We start from the raw sequence: 14188 nt of genomic DNA, 5'->3' as shown, positions 1-14188 counted from the left end.
CCCGCTTTCTCTCACTCTCTCAAAATAAATAAATAAATATTAAAAAAAGAAAAGAGGAAGATGAAGGGAAAGGAATTTGCAAAGGAACGAGAAGAGTTTGTTTTGTAACATCCTATGTGCTTAAGAGGAACAAGCTTTTGACCTAATTTTTCCCCTTGAATTTCAGGTCACAGGAGGAACAGATTAAAAATGCTATCGATAAGCTTTTTGTGTTGTTTGGGGCAGAAATATTAAAGAAGATTCCGGGCCGTGTATCCACAGAAGTAGATGCCAGGTGAGGACTCGGGTCGGCGGGGTCAGGGCTCCGCAGCCCCGCTCCGTCTGCCCTGTTCGGCGACTCGCGTCCAGCCTGCGTTCTGTGTAGACCCCCTGAAGGAGGGGCAGGGGGAGACAGGGCTCCCGGCTGCTCTGCTCCTTTTTGGTGGGCGTCGTGAGGCCAGGCTGCTGTTTGTCAAGAACCCCTTTGTTGTCCTAGGTTGTCCTTTGACAAGGACGCCATGGTGGCCCGAGCCAGGCGCCTCATCGAGCTCTACCAGGAAGCCGGGATCAGCAAGGACCGGATCCTCATAAAGCTGTCGTCCACCTGGGAAGGGATTCAGGCCGGAAGGTGAGTATCTGCTGGGGGTTCTGGGGCAGGCGCCGTGTGGCCGCGTCCAGGGAGAAGCAAGGCCCCCAGGAGGCCCCAGACTTCCGTCCTCCCGCTGGCACCGCCTGCAAAGAGCAGATCGTCGTCATCCCGGACGTGCTGAGTGGAACAGACAGAACAGCTGCCCCGAGTGTCCGGGCAGCCGGGGCGTCTCACGCACGACGGGGCCTGGGTTTTCTCGGCCCCTTGACACCTGCGGCCGCTCACCCGCTTTCTGGCTCTCCGGCGTTGCCTGCTCCGCTGTCTCACGTCAACAGGACCACAGATCACGTGGCCTTTTGTGTCACTTTCCTCGCGTGGCACGTTTCCAAGGTTCAGTCAAGCGGCAGCGTGTGTCAGGGCCGCGTCCCTGCTGAGGCTGATGCTCCCTTGCGCCTACACCACATTTTGTTGGCCATTCGCTTTTGGGTGGACTTGTGGTGGTTCTGCCTTTGGGGCCGTCACGGGTGACGCTGCCTTGAACGTCCGTGTCCGGCCTTGGGGACTCGCTGGAGGGAGTAGGGTCGCCGTGTCGCGCCGGCCATGCCCCACTGGCTGTGCCGTCTGCGGCCCTACTTTTTTCCCGTTTACTTTGATACTTGTTATTTCTGTCAGTGTTTAGAACGCTTTCTGAAAACCCTAGAAATTGTTCTCGACACCAAGTCCGCTGGTCTCACTCACCAGCTCCCTTTCCTGAGCCCTCGGCAGCTCATTACTCCAAGTGTCCCGAGTCCTAGCAGGGGAGTCGGGCAGCACAGCCAGGCCAACAGGAAGCTGCCATTAAAGTGGACACGTACGGGAGGCTGCAAGTACCGGGTCTCGGCCGCTGCCTCCACACGCACTCATGCAGACAGACTGAGGCCCAGGTCAGAACGGGGCTGAAATGTGTCCAAGCCATTCTTTTTTTTTTTTTTTTTTTTTNNTTTTTTTTTTTTTTTTTTTTTTTTAATTTTTTGATTTATTTTTGAGAAAGAGAGACAGAGCATGAGTGGGGGGTGGGGAGAGACACAATCTGAGGCAGCCCCAGGCTCCAAGCTGTTAGCACAGAGCCCAACACGGGGCTCAAACCCACAAACCACGAGATCATGGTCTGAGCCGAAGTCAGACACTCAACCGACTGGGCCACCCAGGTGCCCCATGTCCGAGCCACTTCTGAAGCCACATCCACGTGGTGCCACGAGGCTGAAAACCTCCCCTAGCAGCACGGTGAGCACGTGGGCGCGTTGGCTAAGCGAGCGGAGCCCGGGGCCATGCCCGATGCCAGCACGGAGCATGATAGGCTCGGCAGCACCCATACGCAGCCTTCGTGGTCACTGGAAACTTGCTGTGCAGACGGAGCCCCGTGCAGATCAGGCCAGAGTCCTATTGAGGATTAGCTGCGTAGACTGTAGCTTTTGCTACCAAATCTGTCTGGTTTCTTCTGCAGTTTTGTCTTTCCCCGTGTCAGCGTGAGATGGGACAGAGTCCTATCCTTTGTGAATCCTCTGTTCACAGACTGTTTGCCCACAGTGTCTTCTGTTTCACTTTTGATAAATTAACCTCCCAGAGCGCACGCGCACACACACAGACACACACACACACACCCCCACCCGCCTTGCCCCAGCTGCTTCCAAAAATGCACCGCATTTGCTGCTGGGTGTTGCCGAGGTGGTGGTCGCAGGAGGGCCTGTCCTTGAGCACCACACCTCCCGTGGGCCAGCCTGAGCCGCAGGCGCCCGCGCCGGGGACACACAAGCACTGTGCTGTGCACGGGCCGTGGCAGAGGCCGGCCACCCGCCGCCACCTCGTCCTCCGCAGCCACACTTCCTGAACGCTACCACGGAGGCCACTCTGAAGCTGTCCCTTGGGGTAGAAACATGTCTAGAGGGGCCTGAGCGCAGGCCTGGCCGTCACGGCCCACTCCCCAGTGTGTGGCAGAGTGGGCACTGCCTGTCTCGGGTCAACCCCAGGACATCCCAGTGCACTGTGGCGCAGGGGGTGGGGCGGTACTGTGTCAGGTGAGCCCGCAGTGTCCACCCCGGCCAGCTCTGGGAGGCGGCGCGGGACCGGGCTCCCGGGTGCCAGTGTGCGTGTCTGGGCCAAGGAGGCCCACTGTGGCTCCCGGGGGACCTGGCTTGCCTTTGTCCCTGTTTGGAAACGTGAGTTTGATGAAAATTCCAGTCACCCCTCACCCGCTGGCTGGGAAGCGCCCTGCTGAATGTCGCAGATGTGCTGTGGAGGGAGGGGCCACCCCATTCCCGCCTGTCCCGCGAGGGAATCAGGAGCATCTTTCCAGAGGAGGTGGGAGTTGTGGCGCAGCGCAGGCTCCCGGGGGTCCCTGACCCGGCTCACCCCGCCCTGTCCCCCCAGGGAGCTGGAGGAGCAGCACGGCATCCACTGCAACATGACGCTGCTCTTCTCCTTCGCCCAGGCGGTGGCCTGCGCTGAGGCGGGGGTGACACTCATCTCCCCCTTCGTGGGCCGCATCCTCGACTGGCACGTGGCCAACACAGACAAGAAGTCCTACGAGCCCCTGGAGGACCCCGGTGAGCTGCCCCTGGGAGCACGGGGGAGGGGTGCAGCAGGGCCCGGGTGGTGGCGCTGTGGGCGGGCAGCAGTGCAGCCGGGAAGCCGCTCAGGAGCGCGACGTGTGTCACCGCAGGGGTGAAGAGCGTCACCAAGATCTACAACTACTACAAGAAGTTTGGCTACAAGACTATTGTCATGGGCGCCTCCTTCCGCAACACGGGCGAGATCAAGGCGCTGGCGGGCTGTGACTTCCTCACCATCTCGCCCAAGCTGCTGGCGGAGCTGCTCAAGGACAACAGCAAGCTGGCACCCACGCTGTCAGCCAAGGCGGGTAAGGCCGCCGCACCGGGTCCCAGCGGCACGGGGTGGGGCGGGCGGACACAGAAGGCCCTGGGTGACGCCTGTGCCCCCAGCCCAGGCGAGCGACCTGGAGAAGGTGCACCTGGACGAGAAGGCCTTCCGCTGGCTGCACAACGAGGACCAGATGGCTGTGGAGAAACTCTCGGACGGGATCCGCAAGTTTGCTGCCGACGCCGTGAAGCTGGAGCGGGTGCTGATGGTGAGCACCCCAGGGTGGAGTCGGGCAGCGCCGGGACTTCCGTGGGGACCCTGGGGGCGTCAGTTCCCTGGCAGCCTGGGCGGGACTCCGGCACAGCCCCGGCGGAGGCCCCGCTTCCTTCCTGTGCCGAAGGCGGGATGGGGGTGGGGGCGAGCCCTTCCTGGCACCTCTCACGCTGTCCCCTTCCAGGAACGCATGTTCAGCGCGGAGAATGGAAAATAGCACAGCGCCTGAGGCCGGACCCACATCTGCACCGCCTGATCAGGGCAGAGTGCATGCGCCTGCGATGAATTGTGCATTTTTTACCAATCGGAGCCGGGACGGATCATAGATTCTATGTAAAATTTTACCTAACTCATTAAAGCAATCACTTTTCTTGCTACTTTCCCGAGTCTGGCTGCAGCCCCTTCACTGGGCACCGCTGCCCCAGCCTCTGGCTACAACCGGAGTCCAGCTGGGGTGACCCAGGCTGCCACAGGCCCTCACCTTGGCCATGCGCCCGTGAGGCGGTGACCTGGGAGGCCCAGAGAGTGCGGCTGGAGCCAGCAGGTGGGGGCACCCCTGCCGCTTCCGTTCCCATGTGGAGCGGCGGTGGCGTGCCGTGGGGACGGTCTGGTGTGCGCTGGCTGATAGCTCGGAGCCCCGGCTGCCGTGTGGCACTGCTTCACACGGACACCTCCCCTGGCAGTCTGTCCCCAACATGCTGCACAGGGAAGGGCTTGCGGGGGCGGTGATGGGGGCCCATAGGGTCACAGGCCACCCCTCTGCCCTCCAGGCTGACCACTCCAGGTCCGTGTGGGCAGAGCCAGATGTCCGGGACAGACCTGCTGAGACACAGCCCTGGGTCCCACCAGCGGCCAGCAGGGAGGCCAGCGCCCCCTTCTGCTGGGGTCAGAGCATCAGGGCTTGGTGTTGGTTCCAGAATGGCCCCCTGGCCACCTCCCCGAGGGAGGTTTCTGGGCACGGGGCCCACCGTGGGCTGCATCACCTGGGGTGCGCGAGCCTGACCCCAGCAGGTCCAGCCTGTGCTGAGACCCACCTTGGGGGTGCGGGGAACAGGGGAAGGTCCCATCATGGGGGCTGCTGGGTGTCAGAACGATGGCTTTGTGCCTGGGCTCATCCCAGCCCTCGGCTGACCGGCAGGCTGGGGTCAGGCCTCCCCCTCCAAGCTGGTCAAGAGGCTGCACCCTAGGACTTGGAATCTCTGTCCCCAATCCTGACGCGAGGCCTCAGGTCTGAGTGACTGGCCCACCCACTCACGTCCGGGCGGCAACATCAGTGCTCTGACCCCGCAGGCCACGCAGCTCCAGACACTCGCACCACCCTGATGAAGGGCCCTGTTTCTTCACCCCCACCTCCCACCCCCAAATAACAGCCGTGCTTTGGATTTTCTGGGTAGTTCGTGTAAATGAACTCACACATGTGGTCCTTGAGGTCTGGCTTCGTTGCGTGTTCTCAGGGTTCAGTCCAGACGATGTTATCAGAGCTTCATTCCTTTTTGTGGCCAATACTCTACCACAGGGACATTAATACTGTCTGGTAGCGAGACTACTTGGGTTGGGGCACCTGGGGGGGGGTTGGTTAAGCATCCAACTCTTGGTTTCCGCTCAGATCATGATCCCACAGTTCGTGGGTTTGAGCCCCATGTTGGGCTCTGTGCTGAGAGCATGGAACCTGCTTGGGACTCTGTCTCCCTCTTTCTCTGCCCCTCCCCCATTAACACTTGCTCTCAAAATAAACAACAAAAAAAAAAGAATACTCACGTTATGGAAACTACAGTTTGCTTAAAACATTTGTTATTGTGAGAAGTGCTGCTACAGATGCTTACGCATTATCTCTGAGGTTATTTCTTGTGGGCAGACGTCAGGGTCTGTTATAAAGCCCCAGGCACCCACACCCTGCCCCTTCTGGGGGGTCCTGCACTTCTCGGAGCCTGGAGGTGCCCCCAGCCCCACACCCTGGACCTGGCAAACCAGGGCCGAGCCACGGCGGCCGCCCAGGGAACAGCTGTGTGGGGCGCTCGGCAGGGCCCACCCCGATCCGAAGCGCAGAGGCGCGAGCGTTACAGCTCTCCGTAGGTCACACAGATGAAACCATGAGGGGTGATCTTTAAAAACCCTGCGGTGGTCAGTGGAGTAGGACCGAGGCCCCTGGCGGAGCTCGCCGGCCCGCAGGGTGCGCACAGCAGGGCACCGGGGTCAGGAGCTCCTGGTACAGCGCTCCCGGCAAACGTCCGACGGAGGGGGCGAGGGAGCCTCAGCACGGTCTACTGCGCTGGAAGAGGCACCCAAGGGTGCCTTGCTTCCTTCTTCCTGCTTGGTTCCGAGGGGCTGGATGCAGAGCAGAGGCGGGCCGGGGAGGGGAGGGGACAGGGAGGCTGGGACCCGAGAGAAGGCCCGAGCAGCTCGAGGAGGTCCCGCCACAGGCCGCAGCCCAGGCCAGGCACGCCGAGGAGACCAGAGGGTGATCCGGACGCACCGGGAAGGAGCAGCCCCAGCAAAGGCCGGCCACTCGCAAGGCCTCCCGCCGGGCAGGGCCTGAGCTCCTGTCACTTCTACTCTGCAAGCCCGGAGGCCCCCGGGCAGCGCTGTGGGCGAGCAGAGCCGCACTCTGAAGACTCACGAGCAAGCACGCTTCTGTCCATTCAGACGGGACGTGGTGATACCTGCCCCGAGGCCCCCCTGGCCTGTGTCAGTGTCACCATCACAATTTGAAACCACACACCAGGCAAGGATTATGATCAAGGCAGCACCTTCAGCACCAGCCGGTCGGGGGGCCGGGAGTTTGTATCCCAGTGAGCAGTGCTGAGGCGGCCCCAGCCAGCTGGAGCACAGCCCCCCAACACCCAAAGGGGTGGGGGCAGCAGCCTGGACACCGTCACCACACAAAATGGGACCCTGGTGGCCTGGAGAGGCTCGGCCTGGGCGGACAGGGACAGGAAGGGCGAGACCTGCCACCCAGCGCCCAGGAAGACCTGAGGGGCCGAGACCCCACATCGGGACCCCCGCGGCTGACTTACTCAGACCAGCTCTCCGTGCTCAGAATTCTCGGAGACCACCTGTTGGCCCCTCGCCCTCCCTCTGCTCCAACAAAAATGCCCCTCAGGGCTCCTTCCTGGAGGCCTCAAGCCCACAGTGTCAGGCCTGGAAAGTCACTCTCAGGGGAAGTCATGGAGGCAGCGTCCGCTGGCAGGCTGACTGGCTGGGCGGGAAGGCATCTCACTTCCTGCAGGACAGGCCAGGTCAGGGGTCAGGCTCCGGCAGAGGGCCAGTCACCTGCCCACNACCCGAACCCCCCCCCCCACGCCCCCCCCCGCCGCCAGCGGCCCCTCACCGGCTGCCGCACAGGAAGAGCAGATTCTGCACGGCCGGGACGGTGGAACTGGCGTTCTGGCCCGTGACGAGGTGGCGGTCCAACACCACGTGCACGGCATCAGGCTCGCTGGCTGCAGGGGCCCCAAGAGCGCGGGCCTCAGGCAGGGCCACGCACCAGGCTCACCCCTCTCCCTTTGCAGGGGCCCGAGGCGGACTGGGCCTGGGCTCCCCCACCCCAGGGCTCAGCCGCAGCCCCTGCCCGGCGTCCCCCACCCGGCTCACCACTGAAGCTGGCGCCCGCGTCCTTTACGAAGTCCTCCACGATGAGGGGCAGGCAGGCAAAGCCAGGCGCCCTGACGAGCTCGTACACGGAGGGCTACAGGGGAACGGGATTCCCACCCCCAGTCAGGAAGGTCCGAACCAAGCAGGGGCACCAGGGCCTCCATGTGCAGCCGGGCTGTGTGCCCTGCACCAGGAGTCCGCCCTCCAAGGGCTGAGTCTACAAGGCCACTGTCACCCTCCATGGCACCGGGGCGCAGGAGCCAGTGACGGGGCTGGGCTGGGCTGGGCAATGGGCAGAGCCCGGGGAGAGGGTCGTGGGTACGGCTGCCCCAGGGCCGCACACTGAGGTGCCCGCGCGGCTCTCTCCCCACCCCCAACCCGGGTCGCACCACTGGCCAGGCCAGGCCCATGCAGACCCAGTGGTTAGGCCATAGTCCTCGAAGCCGGACCCTCCCTTCGGCCTCCTGTCAGCCCAGGCCCTCTCCCCTCACTCCGGAACCTACTTCCTGGACACGAAGGGTGCCGTGCACTCGACAGGCACAGAAGCAGGGTCTTAGCCTGACCCCTGCTCCTTCCCGGGCATCCCAAAGTCACCCCCTCCCCCCCCACACACACACACTAGGAGCCCCTCCCCACTCCAGAGCCTGTGCCTATGCCCTGGGGGCCATCCAGGAGGTCAGCAGGGGAGGGGGAGGGAGGGGCAAACAAGCAGCCTGGGGCTGGAGACCTGTGATCCCGCTCTGGTCACCCTTGCCAGAGGAGACAGTCCCCGTGCCTCCAAGTGCGTACGCGGGTCTTTGATGCCTGTCTACGGCTTGGGACCCTCCCTCGCACTGCACTCACCCCTGTGACGCTGTAACCCTGGAACACCCACGACCGGTCCTCGCTGGTGGCGCAGCAGAGGGCGGCAACACCGTGGCCGATAGCACAGATGGGCTCTGAAAGCAGGGGCAGGGCCTCAGGCCTGGAAACCCGCCCCAGCCCCTGCTCCTCTCCCCACACCTCCCACCTCAGAGCTCCCTCCGCCACGGGGCGCGACGGGCCCACTGACCCCCCTGGGGCAGCTCCGGGCTGCAGGCCCGGCTCAGCCTCTGACAGCAAACATCTGAGCAAGTAACCTGCACGCTTGGCGTCACCGTGTGGCAGCCCCCCCGGGAGCTTCCCTGCAGCGCCCCTGCCCTGCCCAAGCCACCCGGAGTCCTCCCAGAAGACCGGGGGCGGGGGGCACTGCAGGGAGAGCTCGTGCCCTCGGCGGCAGTGGCGGCTGGGAACAATCACTCTCTGTCCAGACCACAGACAAAGGTCATTGTGTGGAGCCCCTGGGTTCTGTCTGTTGGTGCCTAATGAGCATCCTGTCCGCATCCCGCTGTCAGGCCTGGGCAGCACGCCACGTGTCCACAGAGCAGCCTTTCTCCTGGCCCCTGCCCGCCTGCAACCCTGAACCCCACAATGAACAAAGCCAGCAGGTCACCCGCCCGCCTCAGACAGAGCTGGGGGGAGCAGCCACCAGCTCCCACGGAGGCCAGGAAGGGACACATGCAGGGCAAGCAAGAGGGGCACGCACAGGGGACACAGGGAGGCACGCCCCACCACGTGCGTGTGCACCCGTGCATGCATGCACGCGCGCACTTGATGGTCAGGGTCAGAGGCTATCTGCGTCTGCCCCGTCTGGCCCCCAGAACATCCCTACTGGCCCTTCCTGGCTCTTGGTGCTGCCTCGCGCACCCCCCTAGGCCCAGGGGTCACCTACTGCTCTCTGAGCGGAAGTGCTGGAGGATGCGGGCCAGGGACCCACTGCTGGCCAGGTCGACCAGGGCCCCGGGACAGCTGGGAATCAGGAGGGCATGGTACCGGGCACCTGCAGGGAGACCACAGCCGTTTGGTCAGAGTCAGTGAGGACGCCGGCTGCTCCGTGACAAGTGCATCAGAAGCAGAAGCAAGGGAGCTCTTTGGAGGCCAGAAACCCACCTGGGATCCCACACCCCGAAGCCCCAAGGTCTTGCCCCCTGGGCCCCTCACCATCTATGGACTCCAGCTTGGCGGGGCTTGCGTAGGCCTTGAGGCGGAAATCCTGCACCCAGCGGGCGTTGCTCTCGGTCACGTCCACGAAGTCCATGGCCCTCCCCTGCAGGCGCAGCCACGGACAGACACCCCACTGTTGGAGGCTGGCAAGAGCTCGGGGACAAAGGCATCGACAGCCCAGCCCCTCACCCCGCCTCGCCACACCCCCTAGCTGCCCCTGCTGGCCCTTGTCTCCCACCTATTTGGTGCCAACTGTCCCCCCGGGAATGACAACAGAAACATGCCAAGTGACAGATGCTTAGGCATCACTATGAGCCCCAGGTCCCACGCCAAGGAGAACTGGGGACGGTGGAAGGTCCGTGCCATCTCGCTCACGTGTGCAGGCACCGACCCACGGCAAAAGGTCTCCCTCCCCACGGTGGGCCCAGAGTTTGACGATGCCACCAGGGTCCTGAGTCCTCAGCCCAGCCACTCCCTTGGCGTCGTGTCAGCCTCAGGCTCCCTGCTCCTCCCTGAGACCAACAGAACTCCCCCAGCTTCACCCCCGAAGAGGTAGGGACCCCACCCGTGCGTCTGGCTGGACTCACCCCAGGGGTGGCCACCTGCAGGTTGAAGGCGGCGCCAGCCAACGTGAAGCAGTGCAGGAAGGACTGAGCCGACACACCTGTGAGAAGGTGAACGCGGCTCTAAAAAGGCCACAAGGCTCTGGGGGCAGCACGAGGGGCAGCAGGGCACACACCCCCAGCTCCAACCTGGAGTGCCCAGACACCCCGACGTCTCCTGGTCCCCCACCGCACCGGAGGGCCACCTCTCACAACCCACGGGCCCCGTCCCCACAGGACAGGCTCTGGCCACTAAAAGCCTTTCCAGAAGGCAAACCCAAGTGCAAGGTCCTCATCCACTCACTGAACCAACACTGAGTCCGCCCCCCACTCCCCCTACAGTCAGCCAAGGAGGCAACAGTGAGCAAGGCCTATGTCCTCAGGGGTGGGCAAGAGTCGGCAGAACGTGGGTGCACGCCAACGTTCTCGCTCCCGCCGGAAGGCCTCGGCCTCACTGGATACTTGGGCCCTGGACCCTGCCCCATCCCCGGTGCTGGGGCTATCTGCTTCTCCCTTCCACCTTCATCCCAAACCCCGACCGGGTCCGAAATCTCATCTTCATTCATCCTCACGCACTAACTGTATTAATCACAGAGTGCACCCGCTGAGCAAGGACACTACCCGCAAATCATCCCCCAGACTGCCTGGCTGCTCGCTAATTCCCTGAACATGCTTCACCCCAGGGCCTCCTGAAGGGACTCTGGAGGGACCCCCTCATCCTGCCTACAGTGCCTAGTGGCCTAGGCAGAGCTCTGCCCCCACCCCACGTCCTCAACATCCCTTCCCCATGGTACAGCCACGCTGGGGCAACGCCTCCTCACCCTCATCCACTCCAGCCAGCCACCTTTGGTGGAACCCCAACCAGCCTCTTCGGGACTGGACGTCCTTCCCCGTGGCTCCTCCCACCCTCAGTGTGGGCTCAGCGCACAGTGACCCCAGACCCGCAGTCCTCGCTGCCTCACCCTCTAGCGCCTCTAGGGTTCAAGAAGCAGACCAGGCTCCAGAGCCAGACCCCAGGTCCCAACCCGGGGTCGCCACCTCCCCCACCACGTGACCGTGGGCTCACCACTTCCCTCTGACAAAGGCAGCACCGACGCTCAGGACAGCGTCAGCTGCCTCCCCTCCCGTTCGTTCGTTCCTCCCCTGCTGGCCCTGAGGAAGGCTCTGCGCGGTAACAGCAGACCCGCCAGCTCAGCTGTCCTGCTCGAGCCCCACGCCAGCCCCTCCCGGAGCCCTCACCACGTGGCGGGTCTCAGGGGTCCTCTGCCCGCACGTCTCCGCCCCCAGAACGGTCCCTTCTCCACCCCCTCGTCCTCCTGGGTCGGCGCAAGGCCAGCCANCAGCGCTGAGCACACCCCTGGCCCCCGGGCGCGGGCGGGAACAGGGCGCCCCCCTGCCCGTCTTCCTCCTCCCCTGGGGAGGAGCGCGAACTTGGAGAACCGCTGCCCGTAGAGAAAGTCCGCGCCCCGTGGAGGTGGGTCCCTCCCAGTGGACGAAGGTCCCTCCCTGTACATCAAGGTCTCGTTGGTGGACGTACCTCCCTGGAGGTGAAGGACCCTTCCCGTGGATTTGGACACTTAACGCTTGCGCACTGAGACTGAAGACGCAACGTAGAATACCAGGGGCAGAGCACCCTGCCCTCTGAGGCTCGTGTCTTGGGGGTGAAGGCTGGAATATGGATTCATAGAATGTGACAGTCGTTTGTTAGTGAGAAGAGCAGTGGAGTGGGCAGGCTCACAGGGAGAGGGGGTGGGTGGGGCGCTCACATGGGAACGGGGGGCACATCTAAGGAGGAGCTGGGTGAACTGCTCACCCGGAGCACAGAGGGTGGGCCTGCAGTGGTCGGTGAGGGCAGGGCGGGAGTCTGGAGGCCCTGGAGGACCGTCCAGGTATCCACAGAAGTGGGGGCGGGATGGATGGGCTCTGCCTCACCAGGATGGTTGTGGGGAGACCGAGGTATCCAGGGTCACTGGGGCTCCGATAGAACATGGGTGGCACTTCCTGAGCTGCTACATGGTGCTGAGTTTGGTAAGGATCCCGAGGATGCTGTTTAGCCAAACTGCATTTGGAATGGTGTTTCCATAGTCTAGGAGACAGTGGGGTGGGTCACAGCAGATTCCTCGGTGCTCTTTAAGGCCTGGGCTAGTGAGCAGGGAGGCGGTAGAGGGGCCTGGGCACAAGCTGGTGGTTAAGAGGAGCAGGTCCACCCTTTGGCCCCACAGGCCACCCTCCAGGACCCCCTGCTTCCAGGGTGGAGCACTGGCCAGTAGGGTTCCCCCAAGGTCCTGCCAGTCTCTGCCCTGACTAGGGAAATGTTTGTCATGGGTAAGGGATGCCAGAGTGGGTGAGTCTAGGCCAGGTGCCTCTCCTGGGTCTCCTGGACACCTGTCTCCACCGCCACTGGCTCTGTCATATGCCTGGCTAAGCCCCATGCTCCCAGGAGTCCTGGCCAGCAGCGACACAGTCAGGACCTCAACCCCTGCAGGGCCCTCCCTCCAGAGCGAAGCAGGAGCTACGGGCAGGGCCCGGACAGGGGAAGGAGTGTGCTGGGTGGGTGACAGGCTGGATGGAAACCCGTAAGCCTTAGGTCAGACCACAAGCTGGGCCAAGCCACATGAAGAGCTTTCTCCCGCCCCCGCCGTGCACATTCGTGGGACCCAGGGGCTGGGGACGCCAGGCTGCAGCAAGGACCACGGGATCCTCCCGCTGGCACTGACCCCCACCCCCACCCCCGCCCCAGGGCAGCCCTGACACCTACCTCCTGCATCACAGAGACTCATTAAGCCACATTGGTCATCTTGGTCGCTAAGAGGACAGAAAAGGAAGCCTGGCTGTGACACCGTACAGCAAGGCTGATGTGTGTGTGTGCCTGTGAGCGTGCGTGTGCACCAGTGTGCACCCACTGCATACTCAGGCCCTTGCAAGACGCCTGCCGGATGAGCCCTCCCACCTAAGCAGGCAAAGCAGACCTTCTGGTTCACGTGCCCCGTATTCATGCCATCTTGTTCTTGTACGTGTGCATGGCCCCCACCCTAGTCCGGGGCAGCGTGCTTGGGCCCAGCAGCGGCTCCCAGCACAGGTACCTGTAAGGCTCTGGGTCCCGTGTGGCGCGTGGAGTTGGAGTGGGCAGCCTGCACTGGGGCAGGTGTGGTGATCCGGGGCCTTGCCAACCAGGAGCCTCACTCTGGGTCTGGCAGCAGCCTGTCTCTCTGTGTGTGCCCCTGGGGACAGTAAGGACTTGGACAGGATGATGCCCGAGGCCCTGTCATGGTGACCGGGATGAGCCTGAGGCGGGGGTACCCCCCAGGTGGGGTTGTAGCCTCTTGTCCTCCACACACGCCCAGTTGTGATGCTGGCTCATCTGCCTACTTCCTGAGTGGGTTCCCACTCCGGTGGGTCAGCCCTTGCCCTTTAGACCCCCTCACCCCTAGTGGCCGAGGAGGGGTTGCCACTCAGGTCCTGCTTTGGACATGATTGGGGCTGCCGCAGAGGGAAGGATGGGCAGGCAACCCTCCCTCCCAGCGGCGGAGCGCGGGAGGGCCTCAGTGGATCAGGCGGGTCTGTGGCCAGTGGCCCATGTCTGGATGACTATCGCCTGGGAAGGATCCAGGCCTGGGGGAACCGTGGCGGGGGCCTCTCCCCTCTCCCTCCTGCTGAGCCTCTTCCCCAGGTCCTTGCCCAGAAGCTGAGGTCCTGAGCTGTGGGGCCCATGGGCGCGGAGTTCTGGGACATCATCTACAAGCTGTTCAGGAACCTTATCATCCAATAGTGAGTTCCCGGTGGGGCAGGTCAAGTTGGAGGTTGCTTGGGGACTGGGCGCAGGGGCTCTGCTGGAGGCATAGTGATGCCCTTGAACCTCGGGTTTTGCTTTTTGTTCAGGGACACTGATCAGGAGGTGCAGGGGTCACATGACATGTTATCAAGCACCAGTGAAAAGGTTTTGTTTCATCCCTGTCTCGGGAAGTGGCTCCAGGCAGAGAAAGGATGGGTGCGTGAGGAGCCATTCCTGGAGCAGGCTGACTGATGCCTCAGGACGTCCAGTCTCCCTTCCGTCCTTCCTTAACGACTTCCTTGTTTTCAGAGCGCGTCTGAGCCTCTTCCTGGGTCCCTTAGCACTTGCTACTCCTCCCTCTGAAAGGCTGGACCTCCTCTATCAAACGCCTAACTGTTCCTCAAAGCCCGTGGGCACCAGAGGCACCATTTGCCCAGCACTCCCTTACTGAGAACACCCTCCAAACTTACAAGGCTGCCCTGTCTCCCACCCACCCCCTCCCCC

At 63.1% G+C, this 14188-nt stretch overlaps 2 protein-coding genes across 3 annotated transcripts in view; one reads left to right on the top strand and one right to left on the bottom strand.

The window, feature by feature from the left end:
- The window catches only part of TALDO1 (transaldolase 1), a 5818-nt gene extending 1744 nt beyond the window's left edge, over positions 1 to 4074 (top strand). Inside the window, exons 2-7 of the mRNA XM_077773393.1 lie at positions 164 to 274; positions 476 to 607; positions 2975 to 3150; positions 3267 to 3464; positions 3547 to 3692; positions 3882 to 4074. Coding sequence (XP_077629519.1) covers positions 164 to 274; positions 476 to 607; positions 2975 to 3150; positions 3267 to 3464; positions 3547 to 3692; positions 3882 to 3914 — 796 coding nt within the window. The 3' untranslated portion in view covers positions 3915 to 4074. The remainder of the gene's footprint in view (positions 1 to 163; positions 275 to 475; positions 608 to 2974; positions 3151 to 3266; positions 3465 to 3546; positions 3693 to 3881) is intronic.
- A 1397-nt stretch (positions 4075 to 5471) lies between these two features.
- Positions 5472 to 9975, bottom strand: GATD1 (glutamine amidotransferase class 1 domain containing 1). 2 transcript variants are annotated; one of them, XM_077773394.1, is made up of 7 exons: positions 9898 to 9971; positions 9308 to 9413; positions 9039 to 9146; positions 8132 to 8226; positions 7289 to 7382; positions 7026 to 7137; positions 5472 to 6917 (listed from the first exon to the last, which is right to left on the bottom strand). In XM_077773394.1, the coding sequence occupies exons 2-7, from the start codon at positions 9402 to 9404 to the stop codon at positions 6911 to 6913; spliced, it is 513 nt and encodes a 170-aa protein (XP_077629520.1). In that variant the 5' UTR covers positions 9405 to 9413; positions 9898 to 9971; the 3' UTR covers positions 5472 to 6910. The 2 variants fall into 2 exon arrangements, with proteins under 2 accessions (XP_077629520.1, XP_077629521.1); XM_077773395.1 differs by lacking the exon at positions 5472 to 6917 and having other exon boundaries at positions 7022 to 7137; positions 9898 to 9975.
- Positions 9976 to 14188: the final 4213 nt, after the last annotated feature.

The sequence above is a fragment of the Crocuta crocuta genome, unplaced genomic scaffold, assembly GCF_008692635.1.
Source record: "Crocuta crocuta isolate KB4526 unplaced genomic scaffold, BGI_CrCroc_1.0 scaffold1161, whole genome shotgun sequence".
Taxonomy (NCBI): domain Eukaryota; kingdom Metazoa; phylum Chordata; class Mammalia; order Carnivora; family Hyaenidae; genus Crocuta; species Crocuta crocuta.
The sequence above is the reverse complement of the archived record's forward strand: the minus strand, read 5'-3'. Positions and strand labels throughout refer to the sequence as shown.

Bases quoted from the DNA above. Each gene is read 5' to 3' on its own strand.
- GATD1 (XM_077773394.1), bottom strand. From the start codon at position 9,404: ATGGACTTCGTGGACGTGACCGAGAGCAACGCCCGCTGGGTGCAGGAT. The intron at 8,227-9,038 runs GTAGGTGACCCC...CCCTGCTTTCAG, and splicing joins GCACTTCCGCTCAGAGAGCA to AGCCCATCTGTGCTATCGGC. The intron at 7,138-7,288 runs GTGAGCCGGGTG...GGGCCCCTGCAG, and splicing joins CGCGGGCGCCAGCTTCAGTG to CCAGCGAGCCTGATGCCGTG.